The 17,975-nt window shown below is 41.4% G+C and overlaps 3 protein-coding genes across 3 annotated transcripts; 1 reads left to right on the top strand and 2 right to left on the bottom strand.

The window, feature by feature from the left end:
• Positions 1 to 5,520: 5,520 nt before the first annotated feature.
• On the bottom strand, positions 5,521 to 8,028 carry LOC109131522 (uncharacterized). Its single transcript, XM_087477041.1, has 3 exons — positions 6,858 to 8,028; positions 6,084 to 6,764; positions 5,521 to 6,038 (listed from the first exon to the last, which is right to left on the bottom strand). Exons 1-3 carry the CDS (start codon positions 8,026 to 8,028, stop codon positions 5,521 to 5,523), a joined length of 2,370 nt encoding a protein of 789 aa, XP_087333167.1.
• A 770-nt stretch (positions 8,029 to 8,798) lies between these two features.
• On the top strand, positions 8,799 to 13,934 carry LOC147930812 (serine hydroxymethyltransferase 5-like). The gene is made up of 2 exons (XM_087479488.1): positions 8,799 to 9,630; positions 9,954 to 13,934. Exons 1-2 carry the CDS (start codon positions 8,830 to 8,832, stop codon positions 10,002 to 10,004), a joined length of 852 nt encoding a protein of 283 aa, XP_087335614.1. The 5' UTR covers positions 8,799 to 8,829; the 3' UTR covers positions 10,005 to 13,934.
• Positions 13,811 to 16,449, bottom strand: LOC147930813 (uncharacterized). Its single transcript, XM_087479487.1, has one exon. It carries the CDS (start codon positions 15,790 to 15,792, stop codon positions 14,050 to 14,052), a length of 1,743 nt encoding a protein of 580 aa, XP_087335613.1. The 5' UTR covers positions 15,793 to 16,449; the 3' UTR covers positions 13,811 to 14,049.
• Between the last annotated feature and the right edge of the window lie 1,526 nt (positions 16,450 to 17,975).

Raw genomic sequence — 17,975 nt, forward strand, 5'->3', positions numbered from 1 at the left:
GCTTGATATGAAAAGTCTTCTGTGAAGACTAATTGATTCTACATAAAATCGAAGACCTGACTCTAGATCATTGAATTGACTCTTAAATTTGTGGAGGAGATTGAAGTTTAATTGCTCCAAAGCCTGAAGATTTCGTTTGACTATTCAAAAATGCAAATGCAGTTTCTTTTGACTACTCAAAACAATGGTGGAAGTTAATCTTTGAGATTGTCGCAAATTCTCTTTGATAAAGACAGGCGTATCTCTAGGCGTGTGAGCTGAGGCGCCAGCCGCTACGTAAGCTGTCACTATTAGGGTGAAATCATACAGTTTATTATTACATAGTTAAAGATTAAGTAGAAGAGTGAACCATCAATCATGAACCAGTTCTTCTTATATGAACTGAGAAATGAGTCTATAGGAAGTACAATAGTGACAACTGGCCCAACTGGATTGATCATTCTGTATTCACCTCTTGAAACCAAACACCATCAGGCTTGGAAACAGCATCAACCTCTGTTAAATAAGCAGTTACAATATGCATTAAGCAGCCGATAGTTATGCTTCATGCCATCTTTATTTGGTAATAATACAAACAAACCCCACTTTTTACGTGGAACTGGCGTCTGGCTGCACAAAGCTTGCCTTTGGTGACTAAGAAGCTAAATCTGATGCTGTGCATTGCAGCATTGCTTATAAGGGATATATAGTATAGTATTCCAAGAGATATCTGAAGCAGACATCAATTATGATTATAGTATAAAATTAAATTAGTTTCCTTGGTGAACTGCACATTGGAGTACAAAAATGGATAATGTCTTTTTCTCTCTTTAAAAGACAGACTTGACTTGGAATTACTTGATTCTAAAGCAACCAAAATGTCATACTTAATTCTACAAAATCACCCAAAAAATGTCAAACATACTCACTAAGGCTCTAGGAAGAATCAAGTTCAAGGAGATGAGGGACCTTGTTGGAGTTCATGATTTGTCAAAGATCAATTTCAAGCTTAAGGTGAATGTTGGATAAGCTTGACATGGCTTGAGTCATAAGCCAACCAAGTTATGGTTTAATAAAGAGATAAGGACCGATATTTTTAGGAGTTATCTAGAGATACATATATTTAGGAGTTATCTAAATATATTTTCTAATGTGTTTAGGTTTTGGTCAATGTTGTAGCGGAAGCTATCGATTGAGACAAAAACTAAACAAGACAGAAGCTTCAAGGATCAATGGATCAAGATGCTCTGTTTTGTTGCTCAAAATTCTTTGTAAAACAGGGAAAATTCGAAGACCTTTTTTTTTGAATGAATGTGAAAATATATTCAAACCAAAAAAAGTCCACTTTACAATGAATGCGTCCTTGTTTTGAAAACGTTAGAAAAGCTGAAAAAGTTTGAAAGGTGTAGAAATGACATTAGATGCGAGTTGCTAACCAGAGCTGCAAACCATCCCCCTACTTGGACGTATGTGTTTGCAACGAGAGGAGCTTGTTACGAACTAGGCGATCCAGGAAACGGATGAGTTGGTCCGAAGTCGATGGAGTGTCACCATGCCGACGTCTGTTGCGTTCCAACCAGATTGTGTGAACCGAGCCCTGAAAAGCAAGTCGCAGAAGAAACCGAGGAGTTCCGGTGACAGTTTGACCCGAGAGGAGAACCAATATTTGAGGAAAGGAGGCAGGGGAGTTATTGGGCAGCAGCTTACGAGACAGGGACTGCCACACCCGAGAGGTAAAAGGACAGCTGAAGAATAGATGAGACAATGTTTCCAAAGGAGCTCGACAAAAAACGCAGGTGGAGTCGACTCCTCTGTTCCAGGAGGCCATACGATCCCCCGTGGTCAGCCGATTTTGAGCAGCAAGCCAAAGTATGAACGAATGCTTAGGGATAGAGAACGGGAACCAAACTCCCCTAAACCAATTGACCAGCTGACCCGGGAGACGAACCTGGAGCCAAGTCTCAGAGGTAGAGAAAAGAGGCTTATACTCGTTTGCTGAGTTCCTCCACAGAGCCGTATCATTTTGAGCGTTGCACGGAGTCTGACCTGAGTTATTTCCATCTCAATCTGATTAAGAACAGCCAAACGGTGGCGACGGCCTGTGTGGGAACATAAAACTGTCGAAACCAGAGCATTTGAGGGACTACCAAGGCAATGAAGCCACTATCCCCAACAAGATCATAAAGACATCCCATGGTAGACCAGTGATCATACCAGAACGACGTAGAAAGACCATTCCCAACCTCCATCCTGAGGAAATCTTTAGCCTGCTGTCTGTACTTGAGCAACTCCGGCCACATCCAAGACCCTTTCGTAGTTGATTCTTTGACTGACCAAAAGGAATCTGAGCGCAACAACTCCCTCTGAACCCAATTGACCCAGAGTGACTTAGGAGCCGAGACTAATCGCCATATCAACTTGAAACAGCTGACTTTATTCACCTCCACCAACGATTTTAAACCAAGACAACCTTCTTTTTTATGCAAACACACATCTTTCCAAGCCAGTTTATTCTTTGATGCAGTAAGATCAAGACCTGACCAAAGAAAAGCCGCACAAATACGTTCAATCTCCTGAACACAGGCACTAGGAAGTCGGAAGGCGGAGACCCAGAAGTTGGTGAGGCTAGCAATAACCGAACTCAGTAACTGCAACCGCCCAGCAAAAGACAGATAACGATGTTTCCATGAGCCAATGCGAGAGCGTATTCTCTCAAGTAGAGGAAGGCAATTTTGAATCGTCATTCTCTTGGTGAGAAGAGGTAAACCCAAATAACGAACAGGTAGAGAGCCAACAGCAAAAGGGAACTGAGATAGGATATCTGCACGAGAGCGACCAGAAACCCCCGCAAGAAACAAAGTCGACTTCTCCACACTGAGACCCAGTCCTGAGTATGCAGCAAACTCCTTAAAGAATTGGAGAATGCAATCTATAGATGAGGCCCGACCATCCGAGAAAACCATTATATCGTCAGCAAAACAGAGATGGGTAAGCTGCATACCCTTACAGCGAGGATGAAAACCAAATTTCCAGTCCCCAGCAGCCTTATCCAACATAGAAGATAACACATTCATGCAAATCACAAAGAGATATGGCGAAAGAGAACAACCCTGACGGAGACCTTTTTCACTCTTAAAAAAACCAGCAAGCTCCCCATTGATTTGAACAGAGAAAGAGGTAGTAGAGACGCATAGTTGAATCCAATGGATAAACTTATCAGGGAGGTTCAGCGCCTTGAGCACATTGATGAGAAAAGTCCACTGCACCGAATAAAAAGCCTTTGAAATGTCAATATTCATCGCACAGCGAGATGAGACATCCTCCTTATGATAGTCTTTTACCAGTTCCGTAGCTAGCAAAAGACTTTCCATTAGAAGCCTGTCCTTAATAAACGCTGACTGGTTAGGTGCAATGAAATCAGGAAGGTTTGTTTTGAGACGGTTCGCCAAGAGTTTCGAGATAATCTTGTAAAGAACATTGCAGCAAGAATTTGAAGACTTCAATATAAGAGAAACCTCTTTTCTTATTCAATAAAAACCAAGTATCAAAGAGAGAATTACAAAGGCTTAAATAGAGATGGTCGTAAAGACCTAATCGAAAGAAATGGAAGTTTAGCAAAAAGGAAAAAAGGAAATTACAGAAAATTCTAAAATAGCAAGAAAGGAAATGACGTGAACGAGAAGGAAGGGAGATGGCGCTACATCAGGTCTCCCGGGGTGAGAAGAAAATTTGACCTCGAATTTTCAGAATCATCGTTGTCAACATGAGGAACAAGATGTTTAACATTAAAAACATCAGCAATATTCATCTGTGGAGGCAGCTTGAGACGATATGCATTGTTGTTTATTTTCTCCACAATTTCAAGCGGACCAATCTTCCGTGATTTAAGCTTGTTGTGAGTGCCTGGCTTGAAACGATCCTTGGTGAGCACCGCCCACACTAAATCTCCCACATTAAAATGAACATCACGTTGATGAGCATCGACATCAGACTTGTACTTAGCTGTTGAGGACTCCAAATTCAGACGAACTTGATCATGAACAGCCGCAAATTCCTCAACAAGGTCACATGCTCTGCCGTGAAAACGAGAGCGATCAGGCGCAAGAGCAAGATCTGTAGAACAGCGAGGTGTAATCCCATAGACAAGGGCAAAATCCGGTGCTACGATTCACAGCGCGATTATGAGCAAATTCTGCTTGACAAAGTATCGAATCCCAAGACTTGATGTTATCACCAACAAGACAGCGTAACAAATCTCCTAAGGCGCAATTAGTAACTTCGGTTTGGCCATCGGTTTGAGGGTGGTAAGCCGAACTCATGTCTAACTTAGCGCGCAAGAGACGCCACAGTGATCGCCAAAAATGACTTAAGAACCGCGAATCTTTATCCGACACGATAGACAATGGGAGACCATGAAGCTTATAAACCTCTCGGAAAAACAAGATAGCCACTTGAACTGCATCGGTAGTCTTCATACAAGGAATAAAATGCACCATCTTCGAAAAGTGATCAACAACAAAAAAGATTGAGTCATTACCTCTTTGAGTGCGAGGTAACCCAAGTACGAAATCCATACTAATGTCTGACCATGGTTGTGTGGGGATGGGAAGAGGTAAGTAGAGTCCCACATTAGTTGCTTTCCCTTTAGCCGCTTGACAAATCCCACAACGTATAATGAACCGCTCAACATCACGTCTCAATGTCGGCCAAAAATAAGAAGCACTCACCAACTTAAGAGTATGATCTCGCCCAATGTGACCTTCCCCATGAAGCTCGCGAATCAGCTGTAGCCGTAAACTACACTCGGGAATACACAATTGTACACCGCGGAACAAGAAGCCGTCAAGGAGAAAATAGACAGAGTTGATGCCTTGTTCCGTATCCCGCGAAAAAAGAGTCATTAGGGTATAAATCTGGAAGCACATCAAAACCCGGAACAGCAACATGTAATGTCGTGAGCAGCGAATGTCTTCGACTTAATGCGTCTGCAACCTTATTCATAGTTCCTGCGGTATGCTTAATAACAAATGAAAATTGTTGTAAATAAGCGAACCAAGAGGCATGTCTGGCCGAAAATTTATCTTGAGAACCAATATGCTTGAGAGCATCATGACCGGTGTAGAGAACAAATTCGCAATGAAAGAGATAATGTCTCCAATGTTTCACAGCTTAAACAACGGCATAAAGCTCCACATCATATGTGCTATATCGTTCGCGAGAACCAGCAATCTTCTCACTGAAGAAGGCAATTGGACGACCAGATTGGCTAAGAACTGCTCCAATCCCAGTTTTGGAAGCATCAGAATGTAATTCAAAGGCCCTATCAAAATTAGGAAGCGCTAAAACAGGTGCTGAAGTGAGGCGTTATTTGATGTCCTGAAAAGCTTTCTCTGCTTCGGAAGTCCATTGGAAAGAAACTGATTTCATACAATCTGTAATTTGCGACATAATGGTGCTGAAGTGGTGGACAAATCTGCGATAAAAGGAAGCTAAACCATGAAAGCTTCGCACATCAGTCACTGTGCGTGGTGTCGGCCAAGATTATAAAGCCGAAATCTTGGACGGGTCAACTGCTAAACCTTGAGATGAGATGATATAACCCAAAAACAGAACATGATCAACTCCAAAAACACATTTCTTTGTAGCAGCAAACAACTTTTCCTTGCGCAAAACCACCAAAACATCACGGAGATGACACAAATGCTCAGCGACAGAGGCACTAAAGATGAAGATATCATCAAAATACACCACAACACAACGTCCAATAAATGGTCGAAGTGCTTCGTTCATCACACGCATAAAAGTGCTCGGAGCGTTGGACAACCCGAATGGCATGACCAACCATTCAAACAACCCTTCTCGTGTTCTGAAAGCTGTTTTCCACTCGTCCCCAGGTCTGATTCGAATTTGATGATAGCCACTGCGAAGATCTAATTTTGTAAAAACAGAGGCTGAACCAATTTGATCGAGCAGGTCATCAAGTCGTGGAATTGGAAAACGATACCGAATTGTGATTTTATTAATCGCTCTACTGTCAACGCACATACGCCATGAACCATCTTTTTTTAGAATAAGTAAAGCCGGAACAGCACACGGACTCTAACTTTGCCGCACATAGCCCTTAGCAAGAAGATCTTCAACCTGTTTGCGCAACTCGTCATGCTCTCGCGGACTCATTCGGTAATGAGGTCTATTTGGTAACACCGAATCTGGTACAAGATCAATGCAATGTTGTATGTCGCGCAAAGGAGGCAGACAATCTAGTAACTCGGCTGGAAAAACAACCGCAAATTCAATCAAGAGCTTGTCAAAAATTACAGGAACTGTAGGAAGCAAAGATAAAATATGTGGTTTGAAACGCAAAAAGAAAACGACATCTGAATCATCAATTTCAGCCATAATTTCTGATTTGGTGGCCAACAATGATGGCTTGCTGTTGGGAACTGGGGCAGAAGGAGACTCAATGTCTGTGCTTGTAATGATTGGGTCCGACGCAACCTGTGATGGAATCAAAGTGATACGGCGGTCCTCATAAGTAAAGCTGTGTGTATTGGCGAAACCATCATGTGTAGTGCGGCGATCATATTGCCATGGACGTCCCAAAAGAATGTGACATGCATCCATATGCAAGACATCATAATACACCACATCTTTGTAATGCAGGCCCATCAAAAACGGAACTTTACATCGCTTAGAAATACGAATGTCTGTTTTGGAGGTAAGCCAAGCGATCTTGTAAGGATAAGGATGAGGCTCCGTAAACAAGGCAAGCTTGGTTGCAGCCTCTTATGAAATCGCATTCGTACAACTGCCATAATCAATAACTAAGCGACACACTTTTCCTCGAATTGTGCAGGTTGTTTGAAAGATATTGGTACGTAACCACGATTCTTCAACTCCTTGTGGCATAAGATAGTTTCTGCGAATCACCAAGAAGGGACCAGTATCTCCCAACAAGCGTTCTTCCTCTTCATCACGCTCTTCATCATCATCATAATCATCAAAAACAGGTTCAACTTTAGCCAATAACCCACGACGCTGAAGCTGCGGACAAGCAGATTGGCGATGGCCAGCTTCACAACATTTAAAACACTTGTAAGTTGCAGGTCGTTGTGGTACCAAAGAGGAATTTGCTTCTGTGTGATCTGTAGTTTTAGCGTGTTCAAGTGCCTTGGAGAGTGTGGTTTCGGAATTCGGGTTAAGGCGTGTACGCTGCGAGGTCCAAGATGATGGTTGATTACGGGAATGTTGTTCAATTAGGACGGTACGTTGATGAGCTTCAGAAACAGAAACAAGATTAAATTGTAGCAGAGCACTCCGGATTGCTGCGCGCAATCCACCACTAAATCGAGAAACTCTCTGTTCTTCATTCTCTGTTAACACGTTGCGAGACATCAAGGAGAAAAACTCGGCTGCATATTCATCAACAGATCTAGCTCCCTGTCTCAGATTCTGTAATTTTGTGTACAAAGTACGGGTGTAGTTGTAAGGAAGAAAAGCCTTCCTCATCTTTCTTGTTAATTTCTCCCAAGACGTGATGCGTCCTTTTCCTGCGCGAACGCGAGACTCTTTCAATTGATGCCACCACGCAGATGCGTGACTCAGAAAGCGTGTTGCTACTAAAGACACACGCATCTCTGCAGGGACTTCCTTGAATTCAAGCAGTTCTTCGGTCGTGTTAATCCAGTCAAGAAACTCCTCTGGTTTGAGTCCACCCGAAAATTCTGGCAGTTCAAGTTTGAAACCTGACTCCCATCTCCGATTATCAACTCGTGGTGCTGCTATAACATCACGGTGCTGCTGCTCACCACGTTGATTTGGGTCCGCAAATGGATTCTCAAAAACTTCTTCGTCGTCATCAAAGATCGGAGCTTCTCGTTGATGTCTTAACGGGACAGGATGTTGTTGAGCTTGAGCGAGAGTCCTCACGGCGGTCTCCATCGTCATACACAAAGTTTGGTTCAAGCTGGCTTGAAACTCTGTCATCATAAGGCGAAACGTATCCTTATGATTGTCGAGTGTAGCTTGAAGACTTTTCTTTGGCGGCATGGTTAGGATCTTCGCTCTAATACCAAGTGTTGTAACGGAAGCTATCGATTGAGACAAAAACTAAACAAGACAGAAGCTTCAAGGATCAATGGATCAAGATGCTCTGTTTTGTTGCTCAAATTATTTGTAAAACAGGGAGAATTCGAAGACTTCAATATAAGAGAAACCTCTTTTCTTATTCAATAAAAACCAAGTATCAAAGAGAGAATTACAAAGGCTTAAATAGAGATGGTCGTAAAGACCTAATCGAAAGAAATGGAAGTTTAGCAAAAAGGAAAAAAGGAAATTAAACAAAACTCTAAAATAGCAAGAAAGGAAATGACGTGAACGAGAAGGAAGGGAGATGGCGCTACATCAGTCAAGGTGTTCTCTATATAAGGAGATGCAAACTTGTTGCATAACTTAAGAGAGATTAAGAGTTTAGGAGCTTTAGTTTTTGAGAGACTTTCTAAAGCAATAAAGAGAGATATATATTCTTTACTTGAGTTTCTTAATCTTACTTTTGAATTCTAGAATATACAAGTGCAATTGGAGTCTTATACAGAAGAAGTATGGTCTTTATATTATTGCACATGGGTCAATCATAAACAAATGAGCCTGTTGATATTATCTTAGTCAATCATAATTAAAGACATTGTTTGCTTGCGTTATCTAATAAATCTTTCTATATTAAACTTGTCATGGCAAAATTAAATTAGTTTCCTTGGTGAACACATTGGATTACAAAAATGGATAATGTCTTTTTTCCCTCTTTAAAAGACAGACTTGACTTGGAGTTACTGGGATTCTAAAGCAACCAAAATGTCATACTTAACTCTACAAAATCACCCAAAAAATGTCAAATGCTTAGTTTTGCTTGCACGACACATATCTTATCATATAAAGACCCACGCTAAAAGTCTCTCTATCCCTCCAATGTCAGATATGGAAGCAGTCTCTTCTTGGGGAAACACGCATCTTGACTCCGTCGATCCGGAGATCCACGGCCTAATCGAGAAGGAGAAACGCCGGCAATATCGAGGAATCGAACTCATCGCAGCCGAGAATTTCACTTCCTTGGCCGTCATGGAAGCTCTCGGAAGTCCGCTCACAAATAAATACTCGGAAGGTCTGCCTGGTAATCGTTACTACGGAGGTACCGAGTTCATCGATGAGATCGAGAGTCTCTGCCGCTCACGCGCTCTCGAGGCTTTCCATTGTGATCCAGAGAAATGGGGCATTAACGTTCAGCCTTACTCTGGTTCCCCTGCCAATTTCGCAGCCTACACGGCTTTGCTCCAGCCTCATGATCGTATGATGGGGCTTGGTCTGCCTTCAGGTGGTCATTTGACTCATGGTTACTATACCTCTGGTGGGAAGAACATCTCGGCGACCTTGATCTACTTCGAAAACTTTCCGTACAAGGTTGATTCCACCACTGGTTACATTGATTACGACAAGCTTGAGGAGAAGGCTATGGATTTTAGGCCTAAGTTAATCATATTTGGAGGTACTTCTTACCCTAGAGAATGGGATTACGCGAGATTCAGGGCTGTCGCGGACGAGGTTGGGGCTTTTTTGCTCTGCGACATGGCTCACAACAGTGCCCTTGTTGCTGCTCAGGTATGCTATATATAAAATCCTTTTTGTTACAATTGATAAGTGGGGTGTGGTGTGACCTCCAATATTAGTTGAAAAGATTATAGTCTTGTGAATTTAGCCTTAGAAGTAGTTGAGTCTATACATGTTCATGTGACAACCTCAACTCACAAGAGCTTAAGAGGTCCAAGGGCCGATATGATCTTCTATAGGAAGGGACCAAAACCAGCCAAGAAGGGACAACCCGAGGACATAAATAATTTTTTATGATATTTTTTTTTAACACTCTTTTATGGTATTTAAAAAAAAAAGTAAAATATTGTTTTTTTTTTTTTTTTTGACAACAGAGTACAAGATTGGCTCAAACAAGCCAATATGAAGGAACATTGTTTACATAGGTAACTAAGTGCGGAACTGTGCGAACAATTCGCGCTAAATTATCCGCTTTACCATTCTGAGAACGCGAGACATAGACTAAGGAAAAAGAAGCTAACTCCTTTTTATCTGCTTGTATGTCCTCCAAATAAGGTGTAAAAGCTGGCCACTCGGAAAGCGAAAACACCATCTTCACTAAATCGAAGCAGTCGGTGAGAAAGACGACAGATTGGTTATCCGCTCCAATCATACAACGCATAGCCTAGATGAGGGCTTCAATCTCGGCATGAAGAGGGGATAGACTACGGCGAAGGTTGGCAGCACCCATAGTGGGGGGATCACCGCAGGGTGACGTACAAAACCATCCTCTACCCGCATAACGGTCTGTTGCTTTCCAGGAACCATCTACAAAACAAGTATAATGTGACCGAGACCTAGGATCCTCGAATCTCCCCCTTTCATCAGGGCCAGGCGCTACAATAATATCCGGTACCGCTACCATATCCTCTGTCTGCGCCAGAACCCAGGCTTTTGCCTCATCCTCCGCTAGCCGCAAAATGGCCAGGGGATTTGAATCCAGATTACTGAAAAGTTTATTATTGCGTGCTTTCCAAATATACCACAAAATCCAAGGGAAGATATCCTGTGTTGGAACATTTGTAAACCGCCAAAAGAGAAAATCCATATTTGTAAAAACGGATGCCGATGGAAAAAAAACAGGGGCCGTCGGAAACTGTGACAAAGTCCAAACCTGTCGAGCTGGCGGACATTCAAAGAGGGTATGATTAATCGTCTCCTCCTGAAAAGCACAAAGGCCACATGCGGCATCACAACTCAAACCACGTCTCCGTAGGTTAGCTATAACCGCCACACAACCTGAAAGCACTTGCCACATAAATTGACGAAGTTTCGGTGGGCACCGAATTTTCCACACAAAGGCCTGAAGAGTGACAACATCCGGACCAAATACCCTTGGCTCCGCAGGGACCGTCATGTTTGAACGAAGAATATGGTAACCTGATTTTACCAAATATTTACCAGACTTGGTAAAATGCCATCCCAGCAAATCCGGTTTTTCCAGTTGTCGCAAAGGTAAGACAGAAATTATAGCAACATCTTCCGGTACAAACGTAGCCGTAAGCTGAGCCATATCCCAGGAATTTGAACTCCTATCAATAAAATTTGTAACGCGGAGCAGAGGATCAGAAGGCAACCCTGTGCTCAGTGCTGGTCTCGGGGATTGAGCAGGGATCCATGGGTCAGACCATACAGAAATGGAAGCACCAGATCCTACCCTTTTAATAAGTCCTTTATTAACCAGAGAACGAACAGAAACTATACTCCGCCATCCATAAGACGGTGAGTAAGATTTAATTGGATCCAAAGGATCAGAATGCCGATAGTAACGTCCTTTAAACACCCGTGCAAAAAGTGAATCTGGTACTCTGATCAAGCGCCAGAGCTGCTTCGCCAACAGAGTGGTGTTAAAATCATCCAAGCACCGGAAACCCAACCCCCCTGCATCTTTATCATGGCACAGTTTATCCCATGCCACCCAGTGTAACCCTTGTGATTGTCCAGATGAGCTCCACCAAAAATTAGAGATCGCGCTAGTCAGCTTCCACGTGACTGTCTTAGGTAACCTAAAGCACGACATCACAAAAGTAGGAACAGCCGTGGCGACAGACTTGATCATAATTTCCTTGCCGCCTTTAGATAATAGTCGAGCCGGCCACCCACTTGCCCGTGCTTGCATTTGTCCCGAACAAACGAAAAAATTTTTGTCTTAGCCCCACCCAGGCTCTCCGGGATCCCTAAGTAAGATCCCATGCCACCCAAATTTGTGATCCCCAAAACCCCTTTTAATTCCTCTCGCAGAGCAGTATCCACTGTGTGGCCAAACTGGATCGAAGATTTCTGAAAATTGATTTGTTGACTAGAAACCCGTTCATACTTCCGAAGAATCCCTAAAACCACCTCGCACTGCTTTCTCGTGGCCCGACAGAAGAAAAGACTATCATCCGCAAATAAGAGATGGGAAATGGCTGGACTAGCAGTTGAAACCTTGATACCCGTAAGTAGTTTCATCTGTTCTGCTTTCCGAAAATGTGCAATCAGCACCTCCGTACATAGAATAAAAAGATAGGGCGACAAAGGATCCCCCTGACGCAGCCCCCGACAAGGAATAATGGAACCATAAGCCTGACCATTAATTAGGACCTTGTACTGAACCGACTTTACACAACACATAATCCACGATATCCATTTTTCACAAAAACCGAGCTGCCGGAGCAAATGTTCGACAAAAGACCACTCCACCCGGTCATAAGCCTTACTCATATTCGTCTTAATAGCCATGAACTTCCCCTTACAGGAAGGATTAGTATGTAGGCCATGAAACATTTCCTGAGCAATTAAGATGTTATCCAAAATTAAGCGACCCTCTACAAATGCTGATTGTGTTTCCGAGACGAGAAACGGTAAGATAGTGCGTAGCCCCTGGCACAAAACCTTAGATATAATTTTATAACCGACATGGCATAAGCTAATAGGCCTTAATTCTGTCATCCTGGTCGATTTATCGACCTTTGGGATAAGACAGATGTTAGTCACATTTAACCGTTTGTCAAAATCCCCATTCTGCAGAAAAGAGTTGACCAACAGTACCAAATCAGCTTTAACCGTGGCCCATGCTTTCTGGTAAAAAAGGGCAGTCATCCCATCCGGACCTGGAGCCTTATCTGGATGCATCATGAAAAGGGCATGTTTGATCTCCTGTTCGGTAACCTCTCGAGTTAAAAATTCATTTGTCTCCACTATAATAGATGATGGAACCTCGTCCAACATCTCCGCAAAATCCGAAGGGTCCGAGGATGTAAATAATTCTTGAAAATAAGAGACCGCAATATTTTGGATATCACTCTCCTCCGTTGTCCAATTACCATGCTGCTCATGAAGACCAACAATGCGGTTTCGAACTCGTCGTTGCTTCGTTTGAGCATGGAAATAGCTAGTATTATGGTCACCAAACTCCATCCACCGACTTCTGCTTTTTTGATACCAATACACCTCCTCATCCCTATACGCTTCTCTTAACCGCCAAGTAAGCTCCGCAAGTTCATCAACAGAAGTAGCATCATTTTCCTGAGCCGCCGCAAGTTTGGATTTAATTTCCTCAATTGTCTCCCTCCCATAAGGTACTTGCTCTTTCCGCCAACGAGAAATCGCACGATGGCATTTGGTAATTTTATCCACCAAACTTGAAGTGGAAGCGTCCCCTGACGTAGACTCCCACCCCTCAGAAACTGCACCAAAGAAACCCTCCTTGTCCAGCCACCGTCTATCAAACCGAAAACCACCCTGACCACATGGAGATTTATCCTCAATAACAGCCAACAGGGGTTTATGATTCGACGCATCATTGGTAAATACTCCGTAAAAGAATATTTAAACAACTCATGCCACTCCTCATTCGCCAAAGCCCGATCTAATCGATACCATATCGGCTTTTTATCCCACCACCCTCTCCAGGAAAGACTATCCCCCAGAGCAGGGAATTCAAGTAAACCGCAGTTTCGAATCATTGAGTTAAAAGGTACAAAAGAAGAGGCATAACGCAAGGTACCACCCCGCTTCTCATGATTTCCTTTTAACTCATTAAAATCCCCAATTAAAAACCAAGGAGAATCTAGATTTAAACCCATCCTTGTTAACTGCTCCCAAATCAAATCCCGGTTCTTTGGAACCGGATCACCATAGATAAAAGAGAGATAAATTATTTTTCCTTTGTATACAATTTCCACATCAATAATTCTATTGGACTCAAATAAAATGGAAACATTATTATTATTATTATTATAAAAAGTGCAAGATCACCACTACAACCAACAGGTTCAACTGTTTTTAAATCTGAGTAACCAAAATGACCAATAAAAGGTTCCAAAAAAGAAAAAGATTGCCTAGTTTCAGAAAGAAATAAAAAATCTGGCCGATGCTTCCCCCACAAATCCCTAAGATACCCAATAGTGGTTTTGTTACCAAGCCCTTGGCAATTCCAACTTAAAATCTTCACTTATCAATCTTCCGAAGTGGTGGCTTTGAACCACCAGCTGCACCCTTATCCTCCTCCTTTGGTTTCGGGTTAATCTGCTCACCAGCCTGACCGGCACCTTTTGGAGCAGGTCGTTTACGTGGTGTGGCCCTTAAACAGACATTGAGCTTCTTGGAGCCCACACCCTTCAGGCCCATTGGGCCTTTACCCTTACGTGGCCTATCCAACATTCCCGAAGTCGCTCCCACATTCACCAAAGGCAGATCAGTAACCATGGAGCCTCCACCAGAGTGAGTATCATCACCAGAGGCAACAGTCTCAACTGCAGACCCAACCTGAGGCTCATCCACACCAGATTCCCCCTCCTCTGCAATTAAATCATCCTCAGCACCCGAAACCACAACACCCGACATCTCAGTAGCCTCCGTCCCCTCCATATCCAACCCTATAACACCCGTTATAATACCTGCATCCGGCAACCCAGAATCATCACCCTGAAGAGCCTCCTCTCGGGTAGAGACAGCCGTCTGCACTTCGACAGGGAGCACCGGAATAGTATCGCATGTTGTAACACTCAGGGAATCCGTTATGTTAGCACCAACCACAGCAGGAACCTTAGGCACCTCCACCGCCTGCGGAGCAGACACCAAATCCGTAGATGCAGAAACGGTCACCACATCCTCCTGAAATAAGGCTTTTCGGACTACCTTGACAGGAGCAGCAGAGTTCTCAGTGCCCTGAGGTTGAGATACTCGTGTGTCCACCACCTCCGCTTGAGAGTCAACTGGTTCCTTAGCAGCCTCCCGTAAAAAATGGTGCTCATTATATTGTACATATGTTTGAAAACGCCTCTGTTTCGCCAAGGGTTCCCCTGCTACTAATTCCAACTGAGACTTCGAGCCCCTCCCAAACTTCCCTTCAAGAGGGCGCTTCCCCTTAGCCTGTGAACTGTCCCCGCTAGATCTCCCTCGATGTCCTCCGCGAGAAGGACCAACCTGTTCAGACCCTTGCTTTCGTTCGGACTTAACAGCCCCCTTATAACTCTGGTTACGTCTCACATCAACCACCTCCGGCAAGGAGATTTCAACGGCCGCCTCAGTAATCGCTTTCAGCAGTGGACAATGCTCCTTATCATGACACAGACTAAAGCAGTGAGAGCAATACCCGAACAAACGCTCATAGCGGAGAGAAACAGTGGTTTCTTCTCCATTATAGAACTCCACCTCAGTTTGAAAACATAAAGGTTTGAAACCATCCACCATCACTTGAACTCTCCCCCCGTCAATGTCGACCTCCTGAACACGTCCGATATCCTCACCAATACTCCAAAAAGTAGGCTCAGCCCAGAACTGAAAAGGGACCCCCATGACACGAATCCAAAAGGTTAGTGACGACGGATACATTGGATCCACAGTGGGACTCCATCGAACCATGGACACCATCCAGTGGTCGAAGTGAAAGGGAGCCATCTTCAGCACCTCAACAATATCGGCTTCATCGTCAAAGTCGAATTGGAATTTACCCATTCCTAAATCAGCACCAACAACCTTTCCCTCCAAATGCCAGATACGCGGAAACATGAATAAAAGCATCTTCATATCTTGCGATCTCGGATTCATACACCTGCCGATGACAGTCTTGGAATAACCCTCTATCAACGCTGTATTGTCAAAATATGGGATTTTGACCTTGCGCTTTACCACAGCTGGGCCAACATTCTTTGTAGCCGAACTCTGACCAAGAACCATGCTCTGAGACATGACGAGAAAACGAGGAGTAGACGGAGCAACAAAAAGAAGTAATAAACGAACCCAAGAACACTCAGTGAGAACGAGAGAGAAAGGTGTGAGATGAATCTGCTCAACTGAGGGAGAAACCCATTTATACACCTTCACCAAAACGATCCGCAAATCAGCCGCATCAAACCACACCAGCAAGGTACAATCAATCAGACCCCATAGAGAACGGCGAAACCAATGGCCATTAAAATGCAGATTCGAAGGATTACCCCAGAACCCACACCGAAGGAAATCCACATCACCACTCAAACAAACAAATCGGATCTAGGACAGATCAAAAACTATTTGCTTTCCCTTTCCAGACTGGATCATGAAGGAAAAACATAAATGAGAATCCACCAAAGGATCGAGATATGACCGAGGACATCGCAAGATAGGACATCGCAAGATCCCAACTTTCCCAAAGTTCCCCCAATTGAATAATCGAATCCTCAATCCAATCAAGAGGGAAACAAGCAGAGATGATACTCCACGATCCCCAAAAGACCGCCGTAAAAACCATAAAAAACCGAAAGCAAAACCGAAAGACCACTCGCATCAGAGTTCAAAACCCTGGGAACACTATCGCCATCACCGTCTATGTTTTTTTTCTGTTAAAAAAAATATATATATATATATATATATATATTGTTGAAAAATAAGACTTTAGTATTTCGAGAAATTTCTTATTTTTTAAAAAAAAAAACTTTTTAATTTTCTTATAATTCTCCTTTTATATTTTTAATACTAGATGTTAGCTCACGCTATGGGTGAGTTCTTATATAATCGTTATTTTATTTAGAAAAATAATATAAAATAATATGTTATTATTATTTTGTTTTTTTGGTGTACATCAAAATTTAAAGACTACGTAATATGAATTTAACTAATGTAAAGAAATCAAATTTTCTTTTGATGATAATATATTTAGTGTAATTAAGTCATATTGTATCTTACATGCCATATGCCATATATTTTTGTAGTTGTAGTGAGAATATTTATTTATAAGATTTCAAGGGATGCAAGTTACATTTCTAAAATAATTTTATTAGAAGAGTTACAATTATAATTTATAGTGTGAAAGAAAAAAATAGTCAATTCATAATTAATATAATTTCAGTTACAATTTAGTAGTAAAGTATGGATTTAAAGTATATAAAGATTAATGTACATTTTACATTTTTATTTAATTAAAATAAATATTATTTTTTAGAAATTAAATGCTAAATGGACAAATAAGGAGAGAGTGAAACCTTGTAAAATCATATGAAATGCAATAAAAATCCCAAATATTAATTTAATTTCTAATCTCTTTTATATTCACCTTAATTTAAGCTATATTACTAAGTTAGATTCTAATGATTTCCTCTTAGTAGTAAAATTTTGGAAATGGAATATGAAATTGTTTTTACTATTTGAGAGTTACAAAAGTGCAATTAAGTGCATACTTATACATTTTTAACATGTTCTATTATATTAAATTAAATTTATTGAGAACACTACCATGATATTATTATGGGAGTTACAAACAAACTTTTATACTTTTCCAACTCCTAAAATTAAAACCCATTTAATTTAAAAGTGAGTGTTGGTGGGTCCATAATTTGATTCAAAGGTATAATATGTTATACATTAATCATTTAAAAGGAATAGGAACATCTAATTCTCAAATAAACTTGATTTTTTGTTGAATCCAACATATGTGAATTTAAATTTAACTATGGAAATTAAAAAAAATAACTATGAATAGATTAGAAAAGCAAGAAATATTTCATTTTTATAAAAATTGAAAACAATGTTAAATATATATATAATACTTTCTAAATTAAAATATATAATCAAACTCTTACAACACACATGAGATATAACAACATTTGATATTGGTGGGAAAGGAGGAAAGAATGATTATATATAAGATGATAATCCAAATAGATAATGGAGATGAATTTTTAAAAATAAGAACAATATAAAACACATATCATGTAGTCTCTAAAATTAAAATTTAGCATTAAAAATTACAATGATATTATATTTGTTTTTTTGTAACCCATACAACAAAATAAAAAATTGAAAAAAAAAATGATTTGAGGTATTATAAAAAAGAATGAGAGAAGTGGAAGAGAATGAAAGAATGTGAAAATGAAAAAGTAGAAAGCCAATATGAA

The sequence above is a fragment of the Camelina sativa genome, chromosome 12, assembly GCF_030686135.1.
Source record: "Camelina sativa cultivar CO46 ecotype springtype chromosome 12, ASM3068613v1".
Taxonomy (NCBI): domain Eukaryota; kingdom Viridiplantae; phylum Streptophyta; class Magnoliopsida; order Brassicales; family Brassicaceae; genus Camelina; species Camelina sativa.